The sequence below is a fragment of the Ostrinia nubilalis genome, chromosome 24, assembly GCF_963855985.1.
Source record: "Ostrinia nubilalis chromosome 24, ilOstNubi1.1, whole genome shotgun sequence".
In the NCBI taxonomy this organism is placed as follows: domain Eukaryota; kingdom Metazoa; phylum Arthropoda; class Insecta; order Lepidoptera; family Crambidae; genus Ostrinia; species Ostrinia nubilalis.
Genome location: NC_087111.1, coordinates 4,167,986 through 4,180,889, shown reverse-complemented (window position 1 = coordinate 4,180,889; position 12,904 = coordinate 4,167,986). Strand labels below are relative to the sequence as shown.

The following is a 12,904-nucleotide window of genomic DNA, read 5'->3' as shown; positions in this document are numbered from 1 at the left end:
TTGGCGACGATTATAAATACCAAAGACAACTTTTTTGGTTAATTAAACGCTGGTAGAATACCTAACTGTTCAGAATATAAAAATAGTATCAATCGCGGGCCCAAAATAACACCAAATTACCTAATAAAAGCCGCACGTAATCGATCTTATCAAAGCATTGTACGTATTGAATTGATCTATACATTACAGTTCGTAGGCCTATCTATATACAGGGTGTCCCAGAATGGGTGAATCAAACTGAGAGAGAGGTAGCTCTAATAATGTACTATCCCTGAAAAATATGAAAAAAATAGAGCGCATAAGGAAACAAAAATTTATTTTTTTTAAAAAGTGAAAATAAATCAGCTTTGCCTAAGTATCTGGCTATAATTGCTGCGTTTGGAGTTTACTTGTACTTTTTTCTTAGTAATATTAATTTTACATAATCGCTTCTTTTATCAGTAAACAAACTTTTGAAAATAATGACTGGATTTCGAGTTTAGAGCACTTTGTTTAAAAAAATCCGAACTCAAAAATTTTTTTTTCATATTTTTTTGGGATAGTACATTAGTTTTTGAGCTACCTGGGGAGGTAGCTCATGCTAGGGATATCAGTTTGATTCACCCATTCTGGGACACCCTGTATGTTATTGTTTGTTGACATAATCAACGTAGGTACTGAAACTTTTTGATATATCTGTATCAAGTAATTATGTAATATTATTCAATATTGATTTTCCGATTACAGCATGCAATATCGTCATTAGGGAACTTTGTAATTATACACAAATGACTGAGATGATTAAATATAACTTTACGTAGGGGAGACCGGGGTGAGTTGTAACAGAGGAGAGTTGTGACATTTTAGATTTTTGTATTAACTACAGTTATGGAGAGGGCTATGCTATGTGTTTCTTTGCGAGATCGAATCAGAAATGAGGAGATCCGTAAACGAACCAAAGTCGCTGACATAGCCCGACGGATTAGCAAGCTGAAGTGGCAATGGGCAGGGCACATAGTACGCAGAACAGACGGCCGATGGGGCAGAAAGGTTCTGGAATGGAGGCCGCGTACCGGAAAACGCAGCGTGGGACGTCCACCTACAAGGTGGACCGACGACATTGTAAAGGTAGCAGGGAAGCGCTGGACGCAGGCCGCTACCAATCGATCAACATGGAAAGCATTGGGGGAGGCCTATGTTCAGCAGTGGACGTCCTATATGGCTGAAATGATGATGATGATGATGATTAACTACAGCAAGCTCGTATCAGAATAGAAGAGATATATCTTTACTTTTATCAGTGCGCGTTTTTACCCGACTGTACCAGAAGGAGGGTTATGTTTTTTAGTTAGTTAATAGGTTTCCAAATCGACAATGTCACAAACAACTCTCCTCAGAACCATCTAGCACGAAAAACTTTCGACTTCGAATCGTTTGCGTTCGAAAACGTTATCGTTAAATTCGAAGGCTGCGTATCTAAGTTAGTCGAATAGGTACGCAAACGATTCAAAAACGAAATTTGTTCTGTTACAACTGCCCTCAGTCTCCTTTAGTTTCAGAAACGCGTTATTGTAAAGTTTGTGCCGTATCAAAAAGACGTCAAGCAATTTGTAACCAATTAAGGAGTTTGAACTAGTTTTGCTTAATCAATTTTAGATACTTAAGGGGAGTACTGTAGCGATACCTTTCCCTTTAGTAAAGGTATAGGTAACTAAAGTTTTTATGTTTATTTTAACTTAGGCATTAGATACACTCAAGGTCACCCAAAGGGCGAATATGGAGCGGGATATGCTCGGAGTTTCCCTGCGCGATTGAATCAGAAATGATGAGATCCGCAGGAGAAACAAAGTGACCGACATAGCCCGCAGAATAGCTAAAATCAAGTGACAATGGGCGGGGCACATAGCTCGTAGAGACGATGGCCATTGGGGCAGAAAAGTTCTCGAGTGGCGACCACGGGCTTGAAGACGTAGCGTGGGCAGGTCTCCTACTAGGTGGACCGACGATCTGGTGAAGGTCGCGGGAAGAGCCTGGATGCGGGCAGCGCAGGACCGTTCATTGTGGAAAACCTTGGAGGAGGCCTTTGTCCAGCAGTGGACGTCATTTGGCTGTAACGATTAGATACACTGCAGACTTTTAGTCAGTTAATAGTTTGGGCGGCTTCTGATTTGTATTCCCGACCAAACCATCGGCCAACAGAAAGCCTGTAGTCTTATTTTGTGACTAGCTATGCCCGCGACTTCGTACGCGTGAAAACCCGTTCTCGCAACATTTTTCATTGTTGCTCTGCCCCTATAGATTGTAGCGTGATGTTGTACAGCCTTCCTCGATAAATGGGCTATCTAACACTGAAAGAATTTTTCAAATCGGACCAGTAGTTCCGGAGATTAGCGCGTTCAAGTAAACAAACAAACAAACTCTTCAGCTTTATAATATTATTAGTAAAGATGTAGGTAATTATTATGAAATACGTTGTGATGCAATACTATAAATTACGTATGTAATTGGAGTGTTTCCCTACAAATCTTCTAAATATACAAAGTTGACTGACTGACATAGTGATCTATCAACGCACAGCCCAAACCACTGAACGGATCGGGCTGAAATTTGGCATGCAGGTAGATGTTATGACGTAGGCGGATGCCACGAAAGGATTTTACGAAACTCCACCCCTAAGGGGGTGAAACGGGATCCACGCGTACGAAGTCGCGGGCGGCCGCTAGTGCCTAAACTATATTAATGACCGTCAGGAACTCTACCTGTATCGACGATCTTCAGGCGAGTTCCTTCGAGTACATTAAGCCTTGGCTTGACTACTGATCGATCCTATTGTACTGACTGTCGCTCTGTAAAAGATAAGAAAAATACTATTGGTTCATTTGTTTAATAAAAGTTAGGTACAAATACAATATGATCGATTTTGAACAGGAAAGGTTTTGTAATAATAGTCCAGCTACCCATTTTCGATAATGTCGTCTCGTTTTATCGCAAAGAATCACCATTTGATAAGAGCGAGATAAAAACAGAAATGGGTAGCTGGAACAGTGGCCGATAGTACCTTTCAACGAAGAAAATACACCAACTAGGTGTACGTTCATTCTCTATCTATTAGAACGGTAGGTAATATTATTTTGAGCAAAAGAAAGCTAAAATACAAAATCTACAATGATAAATTATGTGACAAAAATAATAATTAAATAGCAACAAAATAAAATCTATACTAATATTATAAATGCGAAAGTAACTCTGTCTGTCTGTCTTGCTTTCACGCCTAAACCACTGAACTGATTTTGATGAAAGGCATATAGAGGTAGTTTGAGTCCCGGGAAAGGACATAGGATAGTTTTTATCCCGGTTTTTGAAACAGGGACGCGCGCGATAAAGTTTTTCTGTGACAGACAAAATTCCACGCGGGCGAAGCCGCGGGCGGAAAGCTAGTATATTATATTATTTCAACTCTGTTTACTTTGCAATACGGCCACCTGATAGGCAAAAAGACAGTGTAGGTAAATTAGTAGGGTCCCCTTAGTACCTTTTGGGTACGGAACCCTACAAATCAAGGTGCTCGGAACAACTTGTTCGTAATTCAAGATCACACCCGAGGGACTTAAAGGTGAAATGAATTATTAAATCCAAGGGCCTATTTAATTACTCGTAAAAATGTTATTCATCATACTTATTATCGCGTAACCTTCGTTAACGTGAAATCTTTCTGTATATTTAAGCGACTTCGAAAAAAGGAGGAGGTTTTTATAATTTTTTACAATCAATTTACAAGTAAAGATACGTTTTTGGTAAATAAATATAATTAATTTCTATCTTTATAATATTATCTTTAAAAGCGAAAGGTCACTGACTGATTGACTGACTCAATCACTCATTACAAAATCTTAGAAACAACATGTGGTAGGAGTCTCAAATTTAGCATCAGGGTTCCTTTTAGAACATAGGTATTCACTAAGATGGGATTTTTGCAAAATTCAGCCCCTAAGGGGGTAAAACGGAGTCCACGCATACGAAGTCGTAGGCGGCCGCTAGTAGTAAATATTTCCTGGCATAATATAGAAGGAATTCCTTATCCACGAGTACATGATTGATAACATAACGTAATTATTTATGGCATGAACGAAAATAATAATGTAATAATCCCCTATCAACCTTGACAACAGAGGGCAAAGGCTCAATCAGACCAACGGCTTTTGCCCTTCGAAGTACAACCTTATTATCGCAAAATAGCTCTTGTCACAACTACTTAAGATGCTTTACTGTATTCTTAATGTGCTTTTGTTTGAATAGAATGTTCTAGAGACAAAAACATAAGAAAAGCACAAATATCTAGAGAAAAAAACAAAAGAAAACACAATTTCTTCGTTGTGACATTTCAGTCACAGCATATGCGTGAGTGACGTATCCATTATTCGGGGGACTATAACAATATTAGACATCTGATATTGTTTGTGTGTTGTAGCCACGGATGGCGTCGATAATAACTCGTTTATCTCGATTTGTTATGAGCAGACTTAAGGTTTATTTACATTAACATTATAAGGAAAAAAAGAGAAAGAATTGATGTGTACCGGCAGTTAGAGGTTAGATACGGGACTATTTCCACCTCTCGTTCCCACCGCTGCAACTCCTGTGTAGCCAGGATCTACAGCTTGACCGCCAATAAAAACTCAACCAGTGAAGGTCAAGTTTGTCCCGGGGGAAAGTTAAACTGTCATTGGACCATTGAAGTAATATTACTACTACATTATAACTCAATGCATTGGACCAGCAACCAGACGAACGTAGGAGGAGTTCGAAGGTTAGGTTAGTTCGAAGGTAAGGTTAGATAATAAATAGCCAGTTCCACTGTTGTTTAGGACTCCGGGTGAAGCTTGCTAGACCTGAACACTGAACATCACTTTCCATCAGGTGATTCATCTCACCTTGGCCTTCAGGCTAAAAGCCAGAAAAAAACTGAACTTGGATTTTTCGACGCGCGGCGTTTCCCACATCAATATAAAATGTTACTTTTGCAGGTGAGATTTTTTGAGAATTGGACAAATACTCGTAAGTAAATGTTCAAATTCATTACTTATGCTGAAAAAGCCTATTGTAATACACCCATTTCAGGAGCAACAGAACGCTGAAAAAGTTTCACAATTCTGGCATAAGTGTGATTTTTGTTGACGACTTGAACAGGTAAATCAATAGCATATAATTTTCCAAAATCACACACTTAAGAATGTACACAGTTACGTAAGCATATACCTACAGTCGTCGTCGTCGTCGTCGTTTCAGCCGAAAGACGTCCACTGCTGGACAAAGGCCTCCCCCAAGGATTTCCACAAAGACCGGTCCTGCGCCGCTTGCATCCAGGTACTTCCCGCGACCTTCACCAGATCGTCGGTCCACCTAGTGGGAGGCCTGCCCACCTACATACCTACAGTGTCCTACAGAATTTATTTTCAGAAAATTCAAGGTTTTTTGTATTTATCGAGCTTACGTGTACTACAATAGCATCAAGGAAAACTACAGCGAAAATAAAATATCCCAAATCTATGGGGCCATTTGGATTAAATTGCTCGCTAAACGGCAACACTCAAGTACATAATGTGGAACTACCAAAAATAATAAAAAGAACAAATAAATGTACAAATATTCACAAACTGGAATGGAATTGGGAGTGTTCAATTCTTTACTGTGTTGAGAAACTTCTTGAAATGTAAAACGTAAACAATGTTTTCAAAGTTGATATATAAATATGACTTTTCATAATAAAGATAGACATTTCCATTCATGTTTTCACTTTTACATATGTAGTATGATTGACCACATAATATAAAATCTACCTTTAAGTAATAATAAATTGTTATCTAATCACCTTGTTGGTGATCAAATAAATAAATAAATAGCACAAACTGATGAATTTCTAATGCAACAGTAATATTTTATCGATTATTGAATTAAAAAAGGTTTATTACTGTTGCACCTGACTGTACAGTTAGTTTATCAACTGCAGATTGCTTCGGCGTAATTAGTCCCAAAGCAATCACGGCTAGCGTCAACACTCGGAAAATATAGGAAAGGGGCTACAATATACACTTTATTGAACAGTAGCTCTGCCTGCGACTTCACCTGCGGAAACGGTCTCTTATAACCTATGTTACTAATGTAGCATTCTAATGGTAAAAGAATTTGTGAAAAAGGCGTAGTAGTTTTTGAGTTTATTCGTTACAAACATACAAATACCGCTTTTTGATATTAGTAAGTTTAGCTAGCTGTGCCCGCTACTTCGTACGTGTTAAAATACAAAATCCCGTCTTAGTGAGCACCTACGTTCTAAAAGGAACCTCCATGCAAAATTTGAGACTCTTAGCACTTGTAGTTTCTGAGATTTCGTGATTAGTGATTGAGTGAGTGACCTTTCGCTTTTATAGATATAGATACAAGAAAACTTTGAAAAGATGAATGAAACAGTAAGGCCCAGATCAGACGGTGAAACGCAACTGCAACGAAACTGCAACTGCTAGTTACTTTTGAGTTGCATCTAAGTTTCTGCCATAGCGTCCGTTGAGAGACCACACATGTCGCGACCAGTTTGAAACTTTCAGTTTCAGTTTCATTCATCAGAATCATCACAAAGTTGCAGTTTCGTTGCAGTTGCGTTTCACCGTCTGTTCTGGGCCTTGAGACTCTTTAGCACTTGTATTTTGAGATTTCGTGATTAGTGAGTGAGCGAGTCACCTTTCGCGGTTGTAGATATATTATATATACAAAAAAATTTTGAAAATATCAATGAAACAGTTATGGTTCTATGATGTTATGGCGTCACCAGAGGGAGAATTGAAATAAATAGGTACCCGTAGAAATTCCCTCTCAAAACCCGCAGCTGTGCTAATCTTTATTTAACCTCTCTAGTATTTATATCTGTGTTCACCTCAAAATGGTTCACTAGCTCTAAGTAATTAGCTGTCAGTCCCAGGTCCTATTTGCTGTGTGACAAATGAAGACTTCAAAAGAAAATCTAGAAAAAAGCACATTTTCGGTCTAGACGTAGACTTTGATCAAACATGATTGAATAGGAGGCGTATTTCTCAAGCATCGGATTTTTTAAACTCGTAAAGGAATTCCTAAAACAATAGATTGTTGACGTCATTCCGTACTTTGAAAACAAAACATAATCAAACATGAAGAGATAAGAAAATACAGAAAATAATATTATTAAGTAAGCTATGTATGTATTAGGTAAGATTAGGTTTTCATAGCTTGGGTATTTTTAAGTGCTTCAAAATACACAAAATCACCTACTCGTAGCGGCGATTCCTGGTAACTTTAATTTTAGTATCGCACAATATTAATAAAATTTCCGTGCTCCTCAAGGCATTCTAGATTCTAGGGTCTATTCGAGTGCTTCAATAATTCAACTCCTCTAAATGCCTTTTTCCTGTGATACCGATTTCGACACGTGTGCGGAATTAGAGTCAAAATTTTTGTTTGCGTAAAAACATGGTGTACAAAATTACACATAGCACGCATAATTAGCGGATCTATGCGGATCTTCCGCATACGGGCTGCCCATATTTCATCATTTAAAATTTTCCTATTACTTGGGATACACGCGCGTGATTATATACGCACGCCACAGATTAGAGAGACCAGGGGGCTTAGTGTGAGTTTACATCAAACGTATTCGATATCAACTGCGTAAAAAATTATATTATAATAAGTTATGCGAAATTTCACAAGCAATGTTTGCTTAAGACAAGCAGCAAATCGAACGTACAGCGTTGAATAGAGCTCTGTGATTGGTTCATGTGTCACCTTGTGCGTCCACGCGCTCTGTGAGACCAGTCATGTTTGTGAGACGGGCGTAAATGTATGAAGGATTGTACAGCGCCCCTAGCGGATACTTTCAATAACTAAAATCTTCATAGATTTTTTGACGCACTCGATATCGAATACGTTTGACGTAAACTCTCACTACGCCCCCAGATCCGCACGCGTTCCGAAATCACAGGAAAATGGCACTTAAAAAACAGATCCGCAAAAAACAATCATGTTTGGTAGACACTTTTGACACGTGACAAAGAAACGCTACACTTCGGTTTCTCATACCTTCCTTTGTTTGGCTATAATTTAAAGGGCAATTTCACACAAATTACTGATTATTTGAACCGAAGTCGCAACTCGAGCGTGGATGGAGCGATGACTCGTTTGCCGAAATTCTTCGGAAGGAAATGTTTTGAGAGATTTTTTTAACTGTTCTTACAATGAAACAAATGCTTGATTATGCTATGTCACTGCAGTTTGTGTCAAGTTTATAAAAGAAACTATAGTTCTTGCAACTCATGTAGACAAGTGAGCTTTACTTGTGTGAGTACGTATACAGGGTGTTAGGTAAATGGGTATATGAGCCGACACTAGCCCATGTTAACATGGGCATATAAATGGTATGGTGAAGTCAGAAATTTGATATCATCATTTTAATTTTTTTTAATTTTCATACAAAATAAATTTTATAAAATCTGATTTGTATTATAAAAGTTGATTTCTTTTGTGTTTGGCTTTACGGTATGATGTCACGCCTTAACGTAGGTATGTTCTTGTTGACCCATTAGGATCTTTTGTGCTTCTCCTTTCTTTAGGTATTCTTTGTCATCCCCATTAAATTTGTAGGTAGTGCCTACTTTATTGATAAGTACTCGTATAGTGAACATTATTTTCGTGAGAATGTTCATAAAAACTCACGAAAGTTTTCGGAAACAGTACACTATGCTCATAGATATACCTAATAAGAGACTTGGCTTACAGTTGTTCCTGAGACGCACGAACGTGCATGCTCTTTTCCGGGAAATTAAAGTTTTCCGATTGTCTTTTATATTATTTCTGATATAATTGGTCCATTTAAAGTTGCCTCCATTCAGTCTTTTGGCAAAACTCTAAAATTTTTGCTCCCAGTTGTTAGAGTTTAAAGAAGAAGGAGGTTCTAAAACTTCTCAAAAAAAAACTTCACTAAAAAGTAGAAACATATTTTTTATTAGGACAAATAAGTATACCATGATTGATATTTTTGGAGTTGGTGCCAGCCCATCTAGTGCCCAAGTTTAAGAAACGTACAAAAACCGACACCGACTCCAAAAATATTAATATGTTCACCTCCTAACTAGTCTAAATAAAGTCCCAAGGTCAGAAATTGTGTTCTACGGATTGCTCTCTACACCGTCGTTGAAGCATTCATTGGCTGGACTAGTAGTATTTGTCGTAATAATAAAAAATATTTTTAGTGAACTTTTTTGGAGTATTTTTTTTGTTAAAATTAATTAATGTCATACCTTGCAAGCCTTCAGAGTGTTCAGCAGACTTGGCAGTAGTAGTGCGCCAACCAGCAGCAGTTTCTTTAGCAGCAGCACGGCTAGCAGCACTGGAATGAGGAGCAGCTTCGTCTTGATGGCAGTAAGGAGAGTCAGGAGCGGGACGATTATGGCCAGCTTATTCTTCTTGCCGCGACCTGAAAATAGTAGGATATTGATATAATATACTGTTAGTAAAGTCGAGTAAATGTGGGCAGGCCCTCCACTAGATATTGACAATCTGGTGAAAGTCTTGGGAAAAACCTGGATGCGGGCAGTCGTTATGGAAATCCTTGGGAGAGACCGTTGGCTAGCAGTGGACGTCATTTTTCTAAAACGGACGAACGAAAGTTGAATGAAGTATCTAGATACTAGCAGCGCAGAGCAGGTTGTTGTGGAATGCCTTGGGAGGGCTTTGTCTGACAATGGACGTCCTTTGGTTGAAGCGACATTATTTTCACTAGTCGATAGGAAACGACTTCGGTATGTGAAAGAATATTCATATTACGTTCCCTTTGACAATTGCTTTATGAGATTGTCTTTGATCAAACGTTTTCACCACTCTTTAACGACCATGTTTCTTGTAGACTCATTAAATTTATCTATAAGACAACATTATGATTATCTTTGACGATACTGGTAGCATTTTTAGTTGGTGAAAATAAATAAATAAATAAATAAATCACTAAATAAATAAATTTTATTTAAATATTCTGCAAGCTCACAAATGTTACCATTGACTCATAATGTTTTATGAGTCATAAATCACTGTAAATCTAACTGCACACTACTCTACAAATAACAGGTCAATCGACTATCCAAATACGGAACTAAAAAATACCGCAAACGTTAAGTGCATTAAATCCACAATTACACAGTTTAGTTCCGTTCCTAATGAAGAGGTCGAGTCTCGTCTCGACCTAATGATTGTTGACCTGCTCCATAATCAATATTGATTTTAATGGTAATTATGAACGAGTCACTGGGTCAAAAAGACGATACTTTTCCCGAGGGAAATGTGTATTTGTGAGAATGGATCTAGGCTACCAAATATTGCAAGAATGTGGGAATTTTTGTATTATGAATTTATTTATGAAAATAACTTTAACGCAATATGAATGCCATAGGAAGTGGAATTAATTCTGAAATACCATTTTTTACCAGTCAACCATTGGAAAAAAGAGAGAAAATACGTAACACGTATCAGTAACTGCCAAAAATAATTTAATATAAATATGATTTTATGTGTATAAAAAACTTCACAAATACCTATAATACGAGGTTGCGTATAGTATCTACATTCCTAGACACAATAATATTTAATCTTTAACTTTATTAATACTGCTGTAGCCTGGAGCCTCGACTGTCTGTGCTAACAAGGAACTAAGGATATCAAATATTTGAGATTGAAGTTTCATATTTACTTTATTGATATCAATATAAAGGTACGTAATACGCGCCGTGTCTTCGGCAATTTTGTAAAAAATAAAGTCGGAGAAACCCGCACACTTCAGACTTTTACTCTATCGATAATTCTAATGCCAAATCGATGTAATGTATTTACTTTCATACTGACTAAATCATGGAAAATCGATGAAAGGAGTTTATTTCCAGAATTCGTAGCGGATCATAAGTACCTACACTGACCTACAGTCCGATCAACTATCGGCTGTCAAAAATACTGTAGTTTACGGGGGCTCTACCATTGATAATGAGCTGTCTTGCATAGCTAGATGCAATCCAGAAACTTAACTTTTATTGCAAAGTAAAGCAATAATAAGGTTTCAGATACAGGTTTTTGTCCCTTTGAGTCGATTTTTGTTGGCGTGGGCTAAAGTTGGTACTTCAGGAGATTGAAAGAATATTAATTTGTGGAAACCTCTTTTCTCCTGTAAGCCTTTTCAAGTCTATGGCAATATTGTAAGTATATTTTGCACCTTATTCCCTCGTCTTAAGACCGCAGATAAAATCAACCAGTCTGGTCCATTAAAAGGAAGTTTCCGTGTTTTGTTTCGAATTAAATATTTGGGAAATAATTTGCATTGTTAAGTCTACGATCCTATTACAAACAAAACGAAAAGTCGATGCGAATTCAAGCGGAAATTATTATAGCTTGGGATTTATGAATTGCAACACCGTTGAGTGGAACTTCTTATTTTTAGATTGATATTTTTATTTAATGGTCTATTTTGTTGTTGATACTTTTCCGTGTATTTGTGTAGATAACTTTAGATTAAGAGTGCTTTTAAATTAGAGGCTTGAAGAAACGCTACAGTGGCGTAACTGTGGCACGCGTACCGCAATTAGGGATTGCAATTGCTGGATCCAGCATACAACAATCCAGCTGTATCCAGCGCCTTTTTAAACATGCTGGATCCAGCATACAGTGCTGGATCCAGCGATGCGGATCCGCAAACGTATAATTTTCTATTGCTTAGTTTCGAATTGCCGCCATTTTCAAAACGGCGAGGTGACGTTGCCGTTCTGTTATTGTGTGCGTTGAACGGCGCCTCTAGGAAGTTACTGATACGTTAGTGTGCTTGAAAAATCCAAAAAAGTATGAAGAAGAAGTAAAAAAAACTGTCTTTTTTCCTTTGCCAAAAAAGAATGCGATGCGACAGGAGATGAAAACTTTGTTAAATCGAGTAAATAAACAAAATACCTAATATTGTAGAGCCGGTGCAAGAAGATAAAGATATCATGGAGTTAGGAGAGAATGGTCTAAAACTCTAAATGATGTCGCAGAACCCGTGAAAATGACTTTAGAGCAAGAGCTTGAGATGGAACTTAAAAGAGAGAAGGAGAACTTTAATAAACAAAAGCCAAAGCCAAGATTAGATTACGAAAAGGTACTGAAAAAAGAAATGAGCGTTTATGAGACCGAACGAGTGCGAGATGAACATTTATCTATGGTGTATGACTATTTAATGATCCTAAAACCGACTAGTGTAGAGGTCGAAAGGGCATTCTCAGCAGCCGGCTGAGAACATGTGCAGTTCTGTGCGGTTGGGAGTTTAGACTATAGATAAAATTTGTTTTCTAAGGTCTTACTTCCAGAGGATTCAAAAAAAGACATGGTCAGGCTCTTGTTGTCAGATTTTAAACTGCCTAATTATCGCAGAAGATTATTTCGGATTCGTAACTTCTATTGGTTGCAGATAAAATTACGGTCCTTTTCGTAGTTAATTTTATAAGAATTTTTAAGACTGTTTGTCCTACTGATTAGCCGTATTTCATAGATTATCGTAAGAAGTACGATAATATAAAAATGAATCGCAATGTGTTGGTAAGCCCAGACCTCAACAACGCCTGGACCATTTTTTTTTAAATGTTCGTTGAAGTCCAAGGATGGTTTTTACGGCGAGAAAAATTCGAATAATTTCCGGGAAAACCCTAAAAACAGCCCTTTTTTCACGCGGGCGAAACCGTAGATGGAAAGCTAGTTACTTAATAAAAAAAAGCCTTAAAAATGTCGTATTTTTATATTTTTTCCACATTTTGCTGGATCCGCGCTGGATCCAGCTGGATTCAGGTCAATCCAGCAAGAATCCAGCTGGATTGAAAACGCCGCTGGATTGCAATCCCTA

General features: G+C 37.7%; 1 protein-coding gene across 2 annotated transcripts in view; it reads right to left on the bottom strand.

The window, feature by feature from the left end:
- LOC135083792 (uncharacterized) overlaps positions 1 to 12,904 on the bottom strand; it is a 29,994-nt gene that overhangs the window by 2,029 nt on the left and 15,061 nt on the right. For both annotated transcript variants that reach the window (XM_063978538.1, XM_063978539.1), the window contains one exon: positions 9,300 to 9,475. In XM_063978538.1, coding sequence (XP_063834608.1) covers positions 9,300 to 9,475 — 176 coding nt within the window. The remainder of the gene's footprint in view (positions 1 to 9,299; positions 9,476 to 12,904) is intronic.